The sequence below is a fragment of the Haemaphysalis longicornis genome, unplaced genomic scaffold, assembly GCF_048455015.1.
Source record: "Haemaphysalis longicornis isolate Haplotype H1 unplaced genomic scaffold, Haemaphysalis longicornis Haplotype H1 scaffold_8, whole genome shotgun sequence".
Classification (NCBI taxonomy): Eukaryota; Metazoa; Arthropoda; class Arachnida; order Ixodida; family Ixodidae; genus Haemaphysalis; species Haemaphysalis longicornis.
The window spans coordinates 166,277,559-166,299,892 of record NW_027526445.1 but is presented as its reverse complement, the minus strand read 5'-3'; the positions used below and the strand labels follow the sequence as shown (position 1 = coordinate 166,299,892).

General features: G+C 49.2%; 1 protein-coding gene across 2 annotated transcripts in view; it reads right to left on the bottom strand.

Annotated features, from left to right (window-relative positions):
- The window catches only part of LOC144149601 (uncharacterized), a 62,792-nt gene that overhangs the window by 11,566 nt on the left and 28,892 nt on the right, over nt 1–22,334 (bottom strand). Inside the window, exon 1 of one of the 2 annotated variants that reach the window (XM_077681242.1) lies at nt 295–404. The exons of the other annotated variant lie outside the window; for it this stretch is intronic. Coding sequence (XP_077537368.1) covers nt 295–369 — 75 coding nt within the window. The 5' untranslated portion in view covers nt 370–404. Of the gene's footprint in view, nt 1–294; nt 405–22,334 lie in introns of those variants that run through there. 2 annotated transcript variants of the gene reach the window in all.

Below are 22,334 nucleotides of genomic sequence, written 5' to 3'. Positions count from 1 at the left end.
ACAAATGCAAATCGGGACGAGCTGCTGCGACAGTACAGTGCTGGCTCCGGAATAGGGCTACTTTATTTCCTACTGTCGTACATGTGTGAACGCGGACTTGAATAGATATGCAGTTTGAGGAAATACATCGAACATTATATTATTATAAATCGAACACTAACCGTGCTCATAACGAATCGGAACAACAAATATAGTAACGACTAAACCCGATCTGTTGTGCAAGAGGTGTTCACTTAAAATAACGGTTCGCAACTGATTTAAAGATGGGAAGCTGGCAAGTGCTGTTGGACTGACCTCGAGATCGTCACCTTGAGCTGCTGCGATGGCACAGACGGCGAGCAGAATCCACGCGAAGAAGCAGAACGCCATTGCGAGAAGCTGATGCGGTGCGTGTCTTCCACAGGCAACGCCCATCGAAATATATGCTCGTCTAACGGGGTCAGTCCGCTGGCTAAACACAAAACTACTCTGTGCCATTGAGTCACGATAAGCGTTGACGATAGAAATAAATCATACTCATCCCGCTTTTGCCCTCGTTTTCGCTGTCAAATGACTGTGTTGACTCTGTCTTTTTGAGGTGACGTGTTTCTTATCTCAGAAATATAGAAGAGCCACAGAATCTTGCAATCGATTGTAGCCTGGTGCTATCATCACTGGGCTTCCTTTATGGGACAGGGTTGGTGATCACGCGTAGCGGCCCTTGATTTTTCCAAATATTGAGTACTATCATCAAAATCGTACAGATTTGATAAGAAGTGGCCCCAGTCTGCATGCCCGTGACTCCATGCATAGCTAGGTTGACCGCGATAAGGAGCTGATGAATGCAAAAGCAGCTGCTGCACAGAAGGTTAAAAAATGAACAAAAAAGTTTCAGGTGACATTTACGTTTAGGTCTTAAGATGTACGACGCGATAGTGTTACTTCGGCGACGAGGAAGCGTTTTGTAACGGAGTTGCCGCATACGGCCTTTATGCTTTCCAAGCACTAAAGGCTAGGGGGAACTGTTTTAATCACCGCTACACAGGAGAGGCATAGGTCATCTGCGCTTGTGTGGGTTAAGGTGCGGTCGTGAAAAGTTCCGGCTTCGGTGTGCTGGCTAGTTAGAGCGAGAAGGCGAGGGTGCCAGTGTTTAAAAGTGTTTGTTCGGAAGCATTGTGGCCTGACTGAACGTTTTGATTTTTTTATAAAACAGAGAGAAAGAGAGAGAGAGAGAGAGAGAGAGAGAGAGAGAGAGAGAGAGAGAGAGAGAGAGAGAGAGAGAGAGAGAGAGAGAGAGAGAGAGAGAGAGAGAGAGAGAGAGAACCTTTGTTGTGTACTATTTAGAGAAAGTTTAGAAAATGGGGGATAAAGAAATGGTAGCCCCGAAGTGCTGAGCCGGAAGTCCAGGGGGCCAGAATTTGCTCACCCTGACCTTGGGCTGACAAGCTGGACAGGGAAGCCTGCCATGGATCGATATAACTGCAATATGTAATGTTTTAATTGTTAACCCCTGAACACATCCTTCTGTACGACGAGGTTGCGTAGAAGAGAGTGGGTGTTTCCCCGATTTTAGCACAGGTTTAAGTTAACGTGGGGCGTTTTATATCAAATATCTTCGCTTATCGAAATTGGTGGATATGTATCCTGCGAAGTTTTTGCGATTATTCGCCGTTGAGATCTCCGTGTGGCACGACATAGGATGATGTTCCCATATGCGTAGGATGAGGAGACGTTTTCATTTTTCTCCCTGGAAGGGACTGTGGCAGTCGGGGTCAACAAGAAGCACATCCTCCGAGCTTGAACCGACCACGTTGCGGGTATTGTGCGCAGTTGCTAACGTGTTGATAAGACCAGTGAACGCCTATACACACTGTCGGTTATTTGGAACTCCACCTAGATTTTTTGCGCCCCATAGTGCATGTCGGCATACTCTCATGCCATTTCAACACATAGTGATGTGATAAAATACTTTCGAGCGTCAAGGTTACAAAAACTGTTTTACCATCTGCATACATACGATTACGGGGAATCGCAATGCCTTCTGCCAAAGCCGACAACCCCGAAGGCGTGTAATTTGTTTTCGTGTTGCATTTTCGCTGTTGTCGGTTATTAGCAGATACCTGTTGCCTGTGTTCGAATGATTGCCCGATACAGAAGCTGACGCCTAGCTCCAACTGTTCGCGCTCCGCACAGGATCGGCTTCGCCAGGAACGGGGCGGCGCCGGCAATGTTTCTTCCGTAGCGGTAACAAAAACTGTACTTTAAATCACGCCAGGAGGTGTACGCTATTTTCAGTCTTTTATTGTGATAGGAAGTTACGCACACGCATAATCTGGCGCGGACAAGTATCAAATGTCAACCGAGCGTAAAGAAACAGCCTGGAGAGCGAGATCGAGTGAAGCAGACGACAAATGAGAGAACCCCTGCGCAGACATCTCGGAGGCGAAGGGAGCATACTTGTGCGCGTGTCCGTGCATAGGCACGCAGGCGCGCACGTGACGTAAGGGCCCTTCGGGGACGCGCTTCGCAGCGCCGCCCGTGGTGGCGCTTACCGCCAATAGAGCATGTCAGCAATTGAATGCATGCAAAAAACTGCGATTGAAACCTGTCTTTTATGCTTGAAGGCGAAATCTAGAACATTAATTCTATCTAACTAGCGAGTATAGCGGAAAGCCGCCTTTTCGCGTACTCCAATCTTGAAGAAGAGATGGGTAGCATTCCATCTGGTCATTACTTCCGAGCGAGGGCCGCACTGGTCCTTCGTCCGCACCACGGCGCTGAAAAATATTCAAGAGAAATAGCCAAAACCGACCTAAACGGGGAAAACCCAGAAAAACGTACAAGAAGCAGTAGCAAACTGACCAAAACTGACCAAAAGGCAACGAAAACATCCGGAATCCCATTTATAATGCATAAAATATGTCATAAATAGATTATATGCGTGATAACAAACGTTAATATTCAAATATGACAAACCCGTCAAAATGAAAAAAAAAAAAAATCACCTGCCGCGGTGGCTCAGTGGCTAAGGCGTTGCGCTGCTGAGCACGAGGTCGCGGGTTCGATCCCCGGCCGCGGCGGCCGCTTTTCTGATGGAGGCGAAAAGCAAAAACGCCCGTGTGTACGAGATTTCGGCGCACGTTAAAGATCCCCAGGTGGTCAAAATTAATCCGGAGCCCTCCACTACGGCGCGCCTCATCGCCTGCGTTGCGTCGGCGCGTTAAAACCTACAATCAATCAATCAATCAATCAATCAATCAATCAATCAATCAATCAATCAATCAATCAATCAATCAATCAATCAATCAATCAATCAAAATGAAAAAATAAAAAGCGGTAACGGGATTTGAACCCGGGTTAGGATGTTTGCTTCGCAGGAGCGGAACTACTGCACTACGAGAGCAAACGATTCGGAGCGGTTAAATTGAGGGCCACATGCACGTGGAAATAGTTTCAAAAATGCCCCTAGATTGCGCCATGCGTCGCTTGGCTGTGCTGACTAGGAAACGTCTATACGCGTGCGCCAGGCCTCAAGCTGCCGGCAGGGTGGGGCGTAGTTCGAATTATCCGTGGTGGAGGCCCCTCGCGTTCGAATAACGGGCTTTTATATACATAGACTTCTATGGAGACCTGGCCGGACCAAATAGTGAAGCTCGAATTATCTATAAATTCGAATTATCCATACATTCAAATTATTGAAGTTCTAATTCACGAGCTTCAACCGTAATTCGTTAACATCTGGCTTATTAGAAAATAATAATTAGAAAATTCTTTGCACTCTTTTTGGTCAGAAAGGGTGTAAAATGTTTGTGCCATGGCAATGACCTTTAAAAGGTGTTCAGACTAATAAAAGGTATCACATGCTTTATACTTCCCTTTTAGATGCAAAGCATCTCTTGCTCTCGGCTCCGTCTTCCGTCGTCCGTCGTCCGTCCATCCACCGGCCCAGGAAAACACCGGCAACACTGTCGCTCCAGCATCTCATGGTCGGGGCTATGCCCCTCCCTTGTTGTGGCGCCGTCCACACCCCCACTGCGCATGCTCGGCTCATCTCGGGCCGGCCCAGGAAGACACCAGTAACACTGTCGCTCCAGGAGCCATTAAAGGGTAAGACACCACCGGGCGTTCAGCAAGCCGAGCATGCGCAGTGGGGGTGTGGACGGCGCAACAACGACAAGGGAGGGGCATAGCCCCGTCGCATCTAATAAGATTACACCATCTTCCCGTAGGGAAACCCTGAGTAGTATGCGAAACAGCCTTGGGCTCAACGCAATTTCCCATTTGGTAGTTCCGGTAAGTGAAAAGTGTGGTAGTTACCATGGAAACCAAACTGTAAATATAACGGTAGCTACGTAGCTCAATCTAACGGAAACGACGAACTGAAGACTAATGGGCACTTGAATCGACCCCATGGCTGCTTCGCATACTACTTAGGGTTCCCCTACGGGAAGATGGTGTAATTTGTTTTCAAATTTCTGTAAGGATTGACTATTGATATTTTTATAAGTTTTTTGAAAATTGGTTAGCTTAAGGGCAGAAACCATTTTTTTTTTTTGGCGCAGAGGTTCCCGGTAGCATTTACATAAGTGCATTTATATATAAAGGCTAAAGCATTTATATAAATGCTTTATATTTAAGTGCTCTGTTCCGAGTCAAGTAAGACCACGTTAGCAGCTTTAATGAGGTCCTCTTTGGTATTTGAAATTTGTAAGACTGGTTTTTTTCTTTTTCTGAGTCGCATACCTTGTGAGCGATACCAGGGTCATGATTATAGGGAGGTAAAAACAGAACGCTTGCTATTACACGAAGTTTGTGCGCTCATTCTCTCATCCGAAGAGAACTTCGGGCAGGCTTGAGTCTGACACAACGTAACCGTTTGGGCACTTCGTATTCCGCTACCCCACCCTCTTTACAATCCCCAGCACAACAATGGCAAGGTGAGGTGGCGGCACTCCGCCGAGAAATGCAAACGCTCTGCCACACAATCACCCAACTACGCCAGGAAAACGAACGGCTCACACGCGAAAACGTTCAACTCAAACAACAAATCTCCCTCAACCATCCGCAGCCCCCCGCTCTCAGTGACTCGTCACAATCTCCCCCACTAAAAAAAAACGGGAATCCGCTCCAACTAACACACCATCCGCCCCGGTAACGCATGACGCGATTACGTCTGTATACGCACAGAAGTAGAGTCCGCTTTTACCGCCCTAAAAAAATCAGACAACGGAACAAATCAAAGCCATCCAACTCACTGTGCACGACCTCCACCAAGAAATGCTAAACTGGATGCAGGCAGCCATTCTGCAGCCCGTCCCACCTCCCTCAGCTCATACCCCACTAGATGCTCCAATAGAACATGGCAAAGAATTCTAAGCCGCAAAGGATATGACAATGGAATTGCAGAGGGTACAGAACCAAACATTCTAACCTCCAGGCATTCCTCACCACACTCGTCCAAACACCCCTCCTCATAGCGCTACAAGAAACACACACGCCAACCAAACTTCTCAATTACAGAGCACATCAGGATACCCGTGTCCCCCAACTAAGCACTCTTGCACATAGGAATACAGTCACCCAACAACACATGCGCAACTCTGACATCCCCCATGTATTCATTACTCTTTTACCCCCAAACCAACTAGTGCCCCCTTACACGCCTTGAATGTCCACAGCCTACCCAAATCCACCGATACTAATTTCAAAGCGTTATTCCAACAAGCCATACACCATTCCAAAGCCCAGCCACTACTCATTCTGAGCGACTTCAACGCGCCACATATAGCATGGGGATACACGCGCACCCCCCGAAAGGGTAGAATACTCTGGGAAGTTATACAGGAACTCCAACTCACAGCGCATAACGACCCTCAACAGCCCACCAGATTAGGCAATAGCGTCCAAAAGGACACAGCTCCCGACCTAACTATAACGAAAAAACACATCCAACGACCTTCTACAATCCCAAAGGAAGTGACCACTTCATCACTCAAACACAAATTATCTGTAGCGCTCATACACGCCCCCACGAAATCAACACACCCTTACCAACTGGGACCAATTCAGAACCAACAGTCTAGACATCCCGCCCCCTAACACAGAAAGTGAGCTCGAAACATGGATCACATCTATCCTACGCCCCAAAGAACAGAGTACTTCTCTCATCGACCCTCAAATCCTCACCCCATATGTTGACCCTCACATTACTCACCTATGGAAGACTTACTGCAGCATGGAAAAACGATGGCGTAAGGAGAAACACATAAGAGCACCCAAACTGAAACTTGCACACCTCCGAACACAAATAGAACAGCACGCCCAAACTCTCACGCGATCGAATTGAAACTCCCTCTGCGACGACCTCAAAGGACAGCTCTCAACCAGTAAGGCATGGCAGATACTTCGTAGCCTCATAGACCCTAATAACACCAAACAACAATCAGAACACCGCACAACCCAATTAATCCATTCACTCCAAACACCCCCGGAAGGAACCCCAGAAACACTTAAGGGCTTGTACATCCCCCAACCGCTACCCTCAAATCCCACTTCAACTTGCTACATGGGAGCACCAAATGCAGCCCTTGATTCTTCTATAACTATAGAGGAAGTGAAATCAGCCATATCAACCCTACGCCGGTAGACACCCCCGGGCCACGACAAAGTCACAAATACGATACTTAGATATCTCAACGACGATCTCATCACGCAGCTTACCGATTTCTATAACCAACACTGGACGCCAGGCACCCTTCCAGCAGCCTGGAAACACTCGGACATCACGCTAATACGTCAATCTGGCAAACCATCCGCTATACACAACCTCCGCCCCATATCTTTGACCTCCTGCATTAGAAAATTGCTAGAGCACGTCGTCTACAACCGCATTTCCCACCATCTAGAATCTAACAACCTATATCCTCCAAATATGTTAGGCTTCCGCCCCCCCCCCCTTTCCACATGGGATGCCGTTTTACAATTCCACCACGACTTAATAAAACACCCACCGGCCAAAGATAACTCTGCTGTACTGTCACTTGAGCTGCAGAAGGTTTTTGACCACTTATCGCATGAGGCAATCCTCGCAGCCATCAGCAACCTCGGACTGGGAGCCCGATTCTATTATATCCACGACTTCCTTTACCAACGCACAGTCACTATCAGACTCGACCCCATACAATCCACGCCTTTCCAATTGCCTAATCGCGGGCCTCTCCAAGGGGCAGTTCTCTCACCCCTACTTTTTAATATTACTCTTATTCCACTCGCTCACCAGCTCCTCAACATCCCCGCACTTCGCAGCACCGTTTACGCTGATGATATTACCTTATGGGTGCCACGTGGAAGCGATAACCAGATAGAAGACACCTTATAAACTGGGCTTGACCATGTCCTCACACACATCAGCCCTCTTGGCCTAACATGCTCGCCCACCAAATCTTCCCTACTTATCATAACACCTCCCAAGGCCCGCCCTTCCCCCCAACCGTCAATATGACTATTTGCGAATGACAACCCCATCCCCCACACTCACGAGCTAGGAATCTTGGATCTCACTATCCCACACAACAGATCTACACTCCCCACACTCAAGTACATTAAGAAATACACAGCCCAAACTATCTACCTCATAAAACGCGTTGCCAACCACCATCATGTCTTAACAGAACTGGACCGACTGCGTTTATTACACAGCTTTATGATCAGCCGCATACTATACCAGCTCCCCTACATGCATATCGCAAACACTCAAACAATCGCCCTGGATGCCATGCTCCGCAAAGCATATCGCGCGGCCTTGCTCCTTCCTCCCGGGGCTCCCACCAATCGGCTTATGTCACTAGGCATCCATAACACCATCGCTGAACTTCTTGAGGCCCGCCGGACAGCCCAACTCGCCAGACTCTCCACCACACCCACGGGCCATTAGATACTCCAAATCACAGGCCATACACCCCTCACAACATCCACTACCCCCCAACCTATTCCACGCAACATCCGAGCTCTCATCCGCATCAAACCGCTTCCCCGTCACATGCACCCCATATTCCATGCCAACCGCCGAGCAGCTCGTGCGAAACTCCACCCCCCTGTCATACACACCATGTACGTAGATGCAGTCAAATACCCACATAAACCGTCCTATACCCTCGCGGTTACCGGACCTGACATCAACGTCCCGACACACACTGCCACCATCTCCACCTCATGTGCAACTACGGCGGAGGAAGCGGCCATTGCCCATGCGCTCTCACAGAGTCCGACCCCAATTACCGCCCTATCAGACTCGCAGCAGGCCATCCGGCACTTCACCAAATTTTTTATATCCCCCGTAGCCCTCAAAAGTCTTCTCCAAAGCCCCCCGACCGACCCACACCGGCATAGGTGCTAACGAGGCAGCGAATGCACACGCTCGAGCTCTTACTTCCCGGGCCGCTGTTTCTCGTACACCTATACACGGGCCTCCCGAGAACAAGACCTCCGAGTCTCTCCTCAGTTTCAGGGAAATTACCCTTCATTACCGCCTCCTCCGCCGAACTCTCCCACCCCCACCTATCCCCCGAGGCTGCCCACATGTGGCGGATACTACACACACACACGTTCCCTCGTGGTACTCAACTAATACATACGCATCCGCATCCGCATCAGTTCCACACACCCCACTGCCCCGAGTGCGGGCAGCTGTATACTCTGTGTCACTCTCTTTGCGAGTGCCCTGCTGACCCATACTCCCCAATCCCCTACTCATCCCACTGGGAGCAGGCCCTGGGCAGCTCCGAGGAGTCCAGCCAAGTGCTGGTCACCTCCCGAGCTCTGGCGGTCGCGGCGGACCTCTGGTCCTCCGCCACACCCCCTCGCTAACCCGTTTTTTTAGGGGCGAAGCTCCTAAAGCCATGGGTCTGTCCATCCCTTGTGTCTCGTGGAAACACCGCGCCAGGTCCTGATGGAATTTCCAACAGGCTACTAGCCAACCTCGATGACGACTCTCTCGTGTCCCTCACCGCGTGCCTCAATAGAGTGTGGCGAGAGGGCAAGATCCCTGCAGAATGGAAGCTCGCCTACGTTCACCTCATCCCCAAACCGAACAAGACCCCTTCTATTGACAACCTACGACCTATATCGCTCACGTCCTGCGTCGGTAAACTCATGGAGCATATCGTCCTCGCTCGCCTCCAGCGTCACCTAGACGATCGGAACCTCATACCAACCTCGATGTTTGGATTCAGACCCCACCTCTCCACCCAGGACATTCTCCTCCAGATTAAAGAAGAAGTCATGACCCCTGCCACCCGACACTCCCCCACGGCAATGCTGGCATTGGACTTCAAGGGGGCCTTTGACAATGTGTCCCATTCAGTCATTTTGGCCCACCTGCGAGAGCTACATTGCGGGGAACGCACGTACACTTACGTGCGAGACTTCCTTACTAAGAGGCAAGCGGTACTCCACGTTGGAGAAGCGAAGTCCAACCCCATCAACCTGGCGAGCAGAGGCACCCCACAAGGAGCAGTGCTCTCCCCGATGCTATTTAATATCGCCCTAATCAAACTGCCACAACGCCTTGCAGCTCTTCCGAACACCAAGCATGCGCTCTACGCCGACGATGTGACAGTTTGGACGGGCACAGGCTCGTGGGGGGACATGGAAGCTCGCCTTCAAGAAGCGGCCGATGTGGTCACTGAGTACGCCAAATACTACGGACTCTCGTGCGCCCCGCAAAAGTCTGAGCTACTCGTGGTCCAACCAGGAAGACCCAAGCATGACCCACCTCCACCGGTCGAAATACACCTCGAGGGCCACATTATCCGCCCCACTCCTCAAATCAAGATCCTTGGGATGGTCTTCCAGCAAGATAAACGGAACTCCACCCTCATAACTCGGCTGAAGCACACTACGGACCAGGTATCCCATATGCTGCGCCGAATCATCACGAAGAGGCGCGGCTTCGGGGAGAATGCGGCGCTACGTCTCGTGCACGCCTTCATTATTTCCCGCATCACGTACGCGATCCCATATGCGCTTCTCAACAAGCACGAAGAAGAAAGTGTCAATGCAATAATTCGAAAATCATACAAGCGCGCACTGTGCCTTCCCACAAACACATCCACCTTGCTACTTCTTCAACTCGGTATCCACAATACGTCGTCTGAACTAGTTGAAGAACATCTTTTACAACAATACCGACGGCTTTCTCTAACCAACGCGGGCCGCCAGGTCCTCTCAGGACTGGGAATAAATACACCGGGCTACAATGGCCCCCTTCTAGAGCCCCTCCCCCGACCTACTCAAGAACTCATTAAAGTACAACCCTTGCCGCGTAATATGCACCCTGAGCACCACAGTGGACGGCGCAAGGCTCGCGCGGAGGCCATCTCACGACAGTACAGTCGAGATGCTGACGCGGTCTTCACAGACGCGGCAGCATACTCCTCCTATCCAGCGTTCGCCTTGGCAGTAAGCCCCGCCCAAGGAGGACAGGCTATCACTGCCTCTGTCAAAACACTTTCACCAGCTGAAGCTGAAGAGGCGGCAATCGCACTTGCCATCTGCTCCACCCAGGCTACTACTGTTGTGACGGACAGCCAACAGGCCTGCCGACACTTTCAGGCCGGAACCGTTCACGCTGCGGCCCGCGCAATGCTACTCCGCCACCCGCCGCAGCGACAGATCCACATAATATGGACTCCAGCCCATCTGGGAGTGAATGGGAACGAGATGGCGCACGACCTCGCGCGAGAAATGACACGCCGCACGAGGAGTGCAGACACCGCCTCGGAGAGATTTACTCCCCTCCTGACATATACAGAAATGACGCAACATCTACGCCTGGCCCGACGCACCCTTCCCCCACCGCACCGACACCTCTCTATCGAGCAGGCACACCACTACCGTGCCTTGCAAACAAACACCTTTCCCCACCCAAAAAGAGTCTGCCACTACTCCGAAGAAATTACGTCCCCTAGCTGCCCCTTCTGTGGAGCAGAGTGTACTCTCTTCCACATGGTTGGTGGATGCCCCTCCCACCCTCTCCCCAAGCCGAATCCTTACAACTCTCCCGAGCTCTGGAGGCGCGCCCTATCCAGCTCATGCCTGTCCGACCAGCTTCGGCTGGTGGAGCGGGCTGTAGCGGCTGGCAAGGCATATGGGGTCCTGGACTGAGGACTTCACCTCCTGAAGAGTCCACGCAACCTTTTCCCTCAATAAAGATGTTTATCCTCCTCCTCCTCGTGGTACGTGACCGCCGCATGCTTTCGGAGATGTCGCAAAGTGGGCCGCGTTGCACGTGCAAGAACCGGCTGCAACCGGCAGCGCAAACTCGGCACCGGGAGCGCGAGCTTGTCTGTGTTCGCCAACGGAGGCGCGAGCGCACGTGCACTGCGAGGGGGAGATCACGCAAGAGATCACGCCACGAACGCAGGCAGTCGTTCTCGGAGATCGAACGAGACGCAAGGACCTTTGCTCGTTTCCTCTCGTCTTGTTCGGGCACAAGTTCGCCCTAAATAAAAGTTCTTTCTTTACCGTTGTGTCCCATCGTACGTGACAAATTGTGGTGGAGGTGCGGGGTAGTCCTCGATGGCGCGGGGTCTTTCACCAGGTCTGGGCCTGGGAGCATTGACTCCGAAAATAAAAGTTGATTTGTACAATGTACGCACACAGTCTTACGTCTTTCTTAATGATGTAATGGGCGAACTTTCACGGGAGAGTTACGGTTACCGATGATCTCCCCCTCTCGAGCTTCGCCCCACTTATCATTCATTCCGTGGATATGGCGTGATTTTTTAAAATAAACTTTTGTTCTCTCTCTCTCTCTCTCTCTCTCTCTCTCTCTCTCTCTCTCTCTCTCTCTCTCTCTCTCTCTCTCTCTCCTCTGTCATTGAACGAGACAGCTGCCGACAATATGCGGGCTTACGTCGGAGACCGACATGCATTCCATCCATATGGGAACTGCATAAGAGAGTCCCGTATCGAAATAACACAATGGCTTGCGTTCATAAAAGAGGACAAATGGCGACAAAGCAGTGGTGGCCTGCGCGATTGGATTTTATCCAAGGCCGCCTGGCAGCGAGTCCGCGTAGGGGTGGTCGCGGAGGTCGGGAGATCCGAGCAGGAGAGGCTGGACATGTACAGGTAGAACTCCAGATTGTGAGGTGGCAAGAGCATGCGACCATAATGTTTTTCAAAATTCAGATATAGAAGCATTACACAGGGAAATTCTCTGGCGTTGCCAGTGGCCTGGCGAGCGTGATTTAGTGGGCTTCTACCTTCCTCCCTATTCCCCCTCTCCCCCTCCAGCGACCTTCGGTCCTCCCCTTCCTAATAAAATAATTTATCATCATCATCCAAGGCGGTAGCAATGATTCGTTTCGCTTGTCACCGTCGACAGGGCAGCAGCCAGAATTTATTTTCGGAGGGGGTTATGGGTTTTGGGAAGGGGGTAGTTTTGCCGAAATCAACAATAAGTTTGCTTATGTGCTACCTGGAAAAGATTTCGGGAGGGGTTCGACCCCCCCCCCCCCCCCCCCCTGACTACAGTCCTGACCGTCGAACGGAGACGCGTTGGTGTTGTGGATGGTGCTGGTGTGCCTTGAATTCGCTGCGCTCTGTTGCAGCGTTGAGCCAGTGATGACGACGATGTCCAGTTGGGTTGGGATGAAAACTTAAATTTACAGTTTGTACAAAGTGAGCAGATATTTCCAAATCAGAGTACTGAGCTTGCTGATTGCTCTGTGCGTCACTTCATTCCATGCGTGATGAGCCGCGACCCAGCCGAGACTGCCCGCTGTTTCCTCTGTCCCAGCACTAGAAAACGCACATGTCATTCAATCCCCCCCCTGTGCAGCTCTCCTCTCACACTGCACATGACGCTGCCCAGGCCTATTCTCGCAAGGAGACATCTCGGTAGGCCCGAACAGCGTATGGAGCCCGTGAAGAGTAAGGACCTTAGTGAAGAGAACCGCACTCTGGCGCCTAACGGCGCCAGCATTTTTAGCTTAATAAAGTCTACTCTCTCTCATCTCTCTCCATGAGACGGCGGCCCGAGCGTTGCGGCCGTCACATGATCGCGAGGGTAGCGGGCTATTATTCGATTCCCACAACTGGGTAGCCAAGAGAACAACTAAGGTCATATTCTCCTCTGACCCCCCTTTCCCGCGAGAAGAAAGAAGAGATGAAATATTTGGCAAACGCCGCCCCGTCAACTGTTTCCCGGTATGTGACGTCACCAACGTGGGCGGGCAGATCTTTGACCTTACCTGCGACGTACGACTTCGTACAACGCCTTCTCTTCGTGAGCGAGTCTGGAGTTATCCGGCTAGGAATCACTGGGTACTGAGTGCAATTCCGACCAAGAAGTGTTCTTGAACCTCTGTCTGAAGCCGTGCGTCACTTAGCACGTAGCTGTAAGAGTACGATTTAGCTCTAAAAACACCTTCGTATAACTTGTGTAAGCGTGAGTGCAAGTAAAGCCAAGCTTGCAAGTTCAGCGTCCGTAAGGCTTCAGGTGAGGGAAGCACCGTGCACATGCTCTAAAAACTTCAAATCTTTATAACTTCTCGGTGGGCCGGTAAATAATGAGTCATTCGGTCAGTAACACCAACTTGTCTTTATTAGTATCAAATTGAGTACACGGAAATATAGTTACTGTATACAACGTGAGCCAGTACAACCCAGCATACATTTTCTCGTATAACTCGAACGCGGGCAGCCACCCTTTCAACGAAACGACGGAAATAAGAAAGTCGGAATGGTAAACCATTTTATTTTAGACATAAAACATTCTGATGACACTTTTTGTTTGCTTTGACGGGCGTTGTTCTGAGACGTGTACGTCTAGCCCTGTTAATTAGTTGCAATTTCTTCCGCCGTAGAGAGCGTACTTGTTTCCCCCGCACAGGCGGTCGAACTGCCTCTCGCATTCCTCTGGAAATGAGTCCTTGAATGGGTTGTTCACAAAGAGCAGGCACTCTGCAAGGGATCGACATAGAACAACGAATTAAGACTGCGCTTAAGAATATGAGTCAGGCGCGATTTGTGAATTATTAAGCCATGCTGCTCTGGAAGAACTCTGCAAGAACATTGTTTAGAGAAGAAACAACAGCGATGTGGATGAAACGAAGGCACTAAGGCATACGGCACTAAGGAAAAAAAGCAGGGATTCGGGATGATCTCAGTAGCATTGCCGCTGTCCGGTCTTAGGCAGGCATTTCGAATGTCTCCAAAGTTATCCGGTAGGATGGGGTGCCTAAAATTACGGCATACTTTGATAAAAACGGTTGTTCTCTGGTCACAATGTCAGTTTAGAATGCAAAAAAAAAAAAAAAAAAGATCCCGTGGACTCCTAAGCACTTCCTATGAATAGTGAATGCGAAAGCATTGACGTTCAAATGAATGTCACTGAGCGTTCCTAGGAGTTTTGCGGTGCGAGTATGCTTCCAAGTAATAACGTGAACAATAAGATGATATTCTGAGATTTTTATAGGCTGATTGTTTTTAATGGGCTCGGCAGACGCGTAACGCTTCATGTGTCACCCGAATCAGCGAAAAATATCGCTGATGGTTCTGCTCGTTAGACAGGGCCCAATCAGTTACCTAGTTGTAAGTCACGCGTAGTTCGCGAGCAGGTCACGTGAACAACGGATGGAGGAGAGAGAAGGTAGAGGGGGAGGAAGAAAGAGCGGAAGAGGACGAAGAGGCAAGGGCGTTGAGAGGGCCATTGCGAAGGATGAAGGAAAGAAGGGACGAGGAAGAAATCGCGGAGTAACTGATTAGACCGGAAGAAGGCTGGGAGGAATAGAGAGGAAGAGCGAAAAAAGGAAAGGTAAGGAGGAGGTGGAGGAACGTTGCCTTGCAGGGCGGACAGAAACGCAATCTCGTGACGTCATTTGCAGGGTAGCCGGCCAGGAAGCGCCGAAATTTTAATACTCTATAATATTTATCGGGTTATGTAAACGATGAAATTTCCGCATACGACAGTGTGTCCCGTCTGTCTGACCCCTGAATCTTCCAGAAAAGTTGCTGCTGGTATGCCGGCTAGAGGACCATTCCCTCACTGGCAGTATGTCAACCGTCAGTTACTTACTACTGGGAAACAGTGACACCAACAGTGAGTAACTGACCAGCGACCTGACCCGCTAGTTACCGGGAACCACCAGTTAAATCTGGTCACCCACTGTTGAATACCCGCGGGTAGCCCCTGGCTAACCGGTGGGTGTCATGATCACGAAAGAGGAGTGGGGAGCTGTGGAGGTGCACAGGGAGAGGGGAAGGGGAGCAGGGCCGGATGAGGGACTGGAAGAGGACAAGGAGGAGGCAGATGGTAGGGGGAGGAGGGACACGGAAGGATAGGTCAGAAGGGACCGGGAAGGGAAGAAGGATGGAAGGAGAAAAGTAGGAGCATTGTTGGCATGAGGGAAGAAACGCTCTCGTCTTTTAAATGCAGAGCATTTCTTTAACTCACAATGTCACCCGGCGTTGTCGGCGTGCCTCGGCGTCCGCAACAGCCGTTCCAGGTGCGCCCTCTCCCCCACTCCCCCTCTCCCGCATCACGCTACCCTCCTCGCTCTCAACAAGAGGCCCGCACCTCTCCCCCTACACTATATAAAAAAATAATACTTACCGGCGCCTGGTTTCGATCCCACGACCCTGCGGGCGGAACGCAAGCTACATGGTGCTCTACCCACTGCGCCACAAAGCCGACACAGAATGGAAGGCTACGAACGCGCCTTATATCCTTGACTCATTCAAACTACGTCAAGAAGCTGCTGATACAACGCATTCACTACCACCAACTCCCCAAACACTAAACGTTAACGCAATACACCCACCCCCTATGCGACGCATTTACTCGAGTCCCCCTCGCGGGGAGATGTTCATTTTTGACATTTGCAGGGAACCAAGCATATACGCGGTCAGTTGACTTTGTTCCTGATAGCAGATAAGCTTGTAAAGAAACAATCAATTTGTGCGCAACAAATCGGTCCTGTAAACAGAAGCGCATCCAGAAGTGGCGAACACGAAATTCCGTATGTTAGGCATACACACTTGCACTACGCACGTGTGCGGCTGAAAAGATTGTTATCGTACTGAGTGAGCGCATTTAAAGAGGTTGTCCAATGACTTGTGTTTTAAAGCATCAGGAGTCGCGTTTAGTTCTACTAAAAATAAGAATAAGAGTGACATCTATCACATGAATAACGCTTAATCAAACTTTTTAAGCTGCAAGTTTATTGTACTGAAAAAGAAACTAGGATGTTGGTATATATGTGATGTTTATCACGTGAATACCGATTAAGCGTTCCATGTCTCATGATCGGAAGAACAAGATCATTGGATGAGGAGATGGAGCTAGCGTTTATCTTGAACAAAGCGGGAGATGGTGGTGCCATACGTTCACTCGCGCGGTAGACGTCGCAGGTTCCGGACGTCCTGACTGACCTTAGAAAAGTAAAAAAAAAAATAACTCTTACCGTCATCTGGGGGAAAACGACCAACGAAGCAGGTCTTCCTGTCTGAGTAGAGCTCCTGGGCAACCCAAAAGTGCTGGCCCTCTGAAAAAAAAGGGACAATCAATGTTTAGCAGTAAGACTACAGGCGGTTGCTATGTCGCCGCCTGATATCTTTTTGGTCGCCCCTGTTTCCGATATGCTATTTGGGTATATTGGGCTGTACATTTTCAGTTGTTTAGGCTGCTAGTACAACGTTCACGGTGGATCATTCCTTTGCTTATTCTTTTCTTGGCGTTGATGAGGGCTTTACCAAAGTGTTTAATAGCAGTGGAGGGACTCAGCAGAGTGGGGCAAAAGGCCTTTATCTTCCTTTTACAAATACCCTTGCCATTATGGCACTCAAGTTATTTGCAGGAGAGAGGACAACAAACTATGTTCAAGCCAAAGCATATTTTTATGGTAATAACAATATTGGTCACAGGTAAGTTTACGATACTTACCACCACAGGGACGAAACGTGAAGTTACCGGACTCAGTCATATGAATTATGATTTCAAAACAACGGACTCGATACCTGGGAACAAGACAAACATAAAACCATCAAACAACACTACCACCAGCAACACGAGCCATTTTTTCCCTGGTGGCTACTGTCAACAAACGTTGTCTCAAAATAAATTGAAATTCAATAAAGTTGAAGTAGTACTTTGGGCTCGATGCGTAAACCGTCGAAGCCTATCTACCGTACCAACTACCAAGAACCAACGACCTCTTAAAGATTCGCAAGAGGAGTAGGATTCAGTTTCTGTCGCTTTTAGCAAAGCGATCATCGCAATGCTACCGAAAGCACACCTGTTCTATATCGGTCGTTATTAGCCGAAAATGTGCAGAAGCTTTGCTTTTGAGCTTGCGCGCGAAAGTAGACGGCGGATAAAACCACACAGAGGACTCACAAGCTTTAAAGACAGGTCACAAGAGCGTCGATGAGATGCGTGTTATGCTGGCTTAAAGGGACACTGAAGTGAATTTCTCAAGCTCCCGTTTTTGCTTGCACTGCGTAGACTGGCTCAAATCAACACACTGTTGATTTGAGTGGCGGAGAACAGAGCCGTGAAGTAGCCGAGCCTGTAAGTATAGGATGCGTAATTCGAAGGTAGTTGTGTTCGGTCTCTATCACTGGCCCGCATTTTGCTCCCCTTCGTTTCCTGACATTTCAAGAAATGGTTATCTCCCTTCCCCTACTCTCCACATGTTTCAGTTAGCGTTTGTACTGCTGGCTCTTCCATCGGTATTCAAACAACCTGCCTCTGATTTCTAAATATATTGTATACAAAATATACGTGCGAAACTTAGCCCAGTGAGATGATGCATAGGTACAACTACGCCATGCGTATTTCCATACCCCAAGGAGGCGTCTGCTCTCGGGTAGGTAAAGGTGTATGCGGCATTGGGATTGCGAGGCGCGAACGTCTCACGCTTGGCAGTAAGGCACTGTTTGTTGGGATTGCTGATCGAACTGAAGATGGCGACGGCATTGTCCATGGCGCTAATTTTCGCCAGGAATTCTGGGCTCCTGTCAGTCTGCAAGAAAAGGAAAAACCAAATCTACATTTATTTATTCACATCACATGCACCCTTTGAAGGACAGTTCGTTTTAAAGCGAAGCCTTTTGCCTCAACCGCCCAAAAAGTTCTGCCGCGACCGTTGGTGTCAACAGAAAACTCCCACGAACAAATGAAAGAAATTACTGGCACCGCCAGGAATCGAACCTGGAACGAACAGCGAAACGAAGCCAGAGCCCGTTGTCTCACCGATTGAGCTACGAGCCCACTTTTGTTTTTCTATACTGCATGGAAAACTGCACTTATTACAGCCTACAAAAGTTATGAGTCACTGCAGCTAAAATACGCCGTCCGTCAAAACTCCGGCAAGCAGACGCACAAGTCCAACAGACGCAGCCATTCTGGTGGGTCACTTTGCGCCGCATAAATGGTCCGCACCAACCACGTGGCACCAACGCAGCTTGCTCCCGAAAAACGTACTTCGTTGGGCGAGGGGGTTCCGCGTGCCTGTCCGTCATGCGGCACTTCCACAAGCTATACAATCCCATCACAACAAATATATCATAGGGCACTCCAGTAACATCTCGAAAAGGCAAGAACCGAATTGTATAAGGGGTAATGTCCATGTCCTGTTTAAGAGTTCTTTGCAACACATCCCAGAAAAACACCGCATCCCGGCACAAAACAAAATGGTTTCAGGTTGATTGCATAAACGGCAATTGTCACACCAAGGAATAGACATTCCTTTCTCGCGCAACCATGTTTTCATTGGGAGTGCTGATGTATGCAGATAAAAGAAAAACGTTTTTGCATTTGGCGGAAGACATATTATATGTATGACACGCTTCAAAACACTGTCCTTATGGTGGCCAATGTAAGGCTGGCGATAAACCGGCACTGGGAACAGACTCTCTAATAAAGTGTTCGTCAAAGCCTTCCTGGAAAGGGTAAACAGATATTGCAGGGAAAACCTCGCAGTAAGGAAATAGAAGGTGTCGACCACCTCCTTTAAAAAAAACCAATGGCGGCTTCGTACTAACTTCACCAGTGGAGACAAGCAAAAAACGGTAAACGAAAACTTATGCGCTGTTGAATAACGTTGAGCAGAAGTGGATGATGCGTCACCTTATAGAAGAAAAACCGAGATACAAGCTGGTGTACAAACAAATGTATCAGCACAGCACCGCCAGACACTAATGCAAAAACAAATTGTCCCTACGCATAGGTTCCCATTGGGACCCTCACACAAATGTTGCAAAAACTCTATGTAGAGCTTGTACTTTAGAACCCGCACAATGAAGTACTCGCAGCACATAAACAAGCTTTGCGACAAGGAAGACATTACAAACGTGCGCACGCGCAAACACAGAAAGTTCTCGCCCCATCCATGCCTGAGAGGCTCGCTTGACTTTTTGGAGTGCCAATGACCAATGCGGCCCGGTGTTTCGTATTTGGTGCAAAGGTACACCTAGGTATTGAACTGCGTCCTTATCCCAAGTAATGCCACCAAATAAGGAATGTTTCGCACCCCATTCACCAAACCAAAATCCATTTGTTTTTTCCATGCTCACAGCTGCTCCAGACGCGTCACAATACTGCCTGGTCAGATTAAGGGCTTCTTGAACGCTTTTTTATCAGCACAGAAACAGGCAATGTCATCCGCGTGAGCAAGGACCTTCAAACTCACAGGATAGTGATTAAAAGCCCCGTACTCTTTGACTCTGCTGAATACTAAGGCACAGAGGTTCAAGGTATAAGGCAAACAACAAGGGTTAAAGGGGGCAGCCCTGTCTAACAGACGACTTAAAGGGACACTGAAGTGAATTTGTCAAGCTCCCGTTTTTGCTTGCACTGCGTAGACTGGCTCAAATTAGCACACTTGTCATCGTTTATCCGGTTGACAAATCGGTCATTATTTTACAAAGCGCGAAAGAAGAAAAACTACCATGCGCGGTTTGCGGCGGCCGCACCAACTAAGGCTGTGACGTTGGGAGGGGGGGCGCCGTGATTGGACGATGCCCAAGGTTAGCAATCAAACAAGTTTCGGTTTCGGTTTCGGTTCTGTAAAACACAACCGGTGGCGTTGTTGGATGGGCATTCTCAATATCTCAGTAATCATCGTACCGCGCTTCTGCCATGTTGTCGGCTGTAAAATGCACAAGATAAGCCTCCCAGGACGGCTTGTAGTCGTAGCATTCACTAGCCGAGACCTACGCAGTGCATAAACGCCCTCCGCGTACCCGCAGACGCCCAAATGTCATGCGCTTTTCCCCCATATTTGGAGCTTGCCTCCCTCATGCCTGTATCGTAAAAAGCGTGTTCGCACCAGGCCAAGGGTCTGTTCATTCTGGCCTGTGCCCACTGCCTGCAAGCAGTCGGTGCTTATGGCAACAGCACACCAACGAGAACTCGCTAGCGCGCCAGTGCCAGCCTGCGCGCGTTTTGTGAACTAGTTCGCGTAGCCATGAACGTTGCGGCCTAAAAAAAGGTGAACTCAATATAGAAAACATCGGCGGAAAACAAAAAAGTTAACTTACAAAAAAAAAAAAGCACGTACCCGCGGGGATCCGAACTCGTGACTTGCAAAACACTTGCGGTGACACACCTAGCGCCCCAGACCACAGAGCCACGGAGCGGTTGTACAACCGGTTTACACTTTTATTTGTTTTGCCATTTCAAGCAGCTTAGGTGACTATTTGTTGTACTACGCTCGTGCAGTAAGCGTCACCCGAGTTTCCACAGTAGCTCACGTCTAGCAATTGCATTTCGTAGACGTAAAAGCGTTCGCAGATGCGTAGTCGTGCTGCTGACCGCTGTGCTTGTTCGCCCAGCGCAAAAAAGTGCTTCCCGCGCCCTAGTTTTACGCTCTACGGTAAAAATATCAGTTGATTTTATTTCCTTAGTACCTATATTGACTTCGCTGACTCTTCTCCCGCCTTCAAGAGGCCTTATATTTTCCTACTGGCGTACCAGTCAGCGAAGCGTCGCATGTGCGTTTGTGTGAAGCGACCTTGACTTGGAGCTAGATACAGTGTACAAACAAACCAAGTAAAAAAAGGCATATTCTTCCATTCACAAACGTGTCCTGGCTTCGTTTCAACTACGCGAACGAATTGCGACCAAGCAATTTTTTTTAACCTCCTTGATTGCGACGACCCTTGATTACGACGACGACTTGATTGCGACGACGTTTCGTCCGCCGGCGGCCGGCGGACGAAACGCGGCCTGGGGACTCCGGACTACAATTTGCGCTAGTAATCCCGCAATGTTTACATATCACTTCAGTGTCCCTTTAATCGAAACTGGCTTAGACAGAACGCGGTTGATGACCAGTTGTGTGGTGCACTGTGTAACAAAGCTGAATGCCTTTTAACAACGTATCCCCTAAATTTACTGCTGCCAATAGTGCTAATATAAAATCATGAGAAACGCGATCAAATGCCTCTGAAAGGTCAATTTGGATAAGGGCCACCTGCTCTGCCGAATCAGACACACACTCCAATATTGAACGGGCAACATGTATGTTTGTTTGAATGCTCCTACCTCGAATACCGAAAGTTTGGTGAGGTCCTACTAAATTAGTAATGACAAGTTGAAGGCACCTAGATAAAATTTGAGCAAAAATTTTATAATCTACATTGCAGAGAGATATTGGCCGATAGCCGTCAACCGATTTCAGCTTTTGTTCATCTTGCGTTTTCGGAATTCAAACTGTGTGACCTAAATAAAAGGTTGGCGGCAAAACATCATGGTCGTATGCTGCTGTGAATATGTCTAACAGAACCGGAGCAAGGATAGCAGAGAACTTTTGATAAAACTCTCCGCTCAAACCATCTGGCCCAGGGGTCTTGTTTGTCTTAAGGTCAGAGATGGCAACCTTAACTTCTTCGAGTGTAATAGGCCCAGAAACCAGAGAGCGCACATCGTCTGTCAGCTTAGGCAGAAATCAATGAGGGAACTCAATTCTTGCCCCCGAACTAATAGACTTGACCCCGCGAATAGCGTGCTGCTCACAGCAGACACAATTAAAATCCCCCATGAGGAGGATTTTCCGTTGTGTGCGCAGAAAATTCCCTAGTGATATAATAAAGGAGTTACGCTCCCGACAATTCACTGGAGCATAAAGGCATATGATACGCCATTCAACTCCTACCATAACAAGGTCACAGCAAATAAAACGCCCAGCATCATCTATACTACAGGCGAGACTGGAAAACTCAACTTTTTTGCTAATAAGCAAGAAACATCCACCAGACGAGCCTGCCGAGGGATTGACACATACGCTGTAATGTTCTAAAAAGGGCTCCAATGCAGCCGCCGTGTCCTCATCACTGCAAAGCTTTGT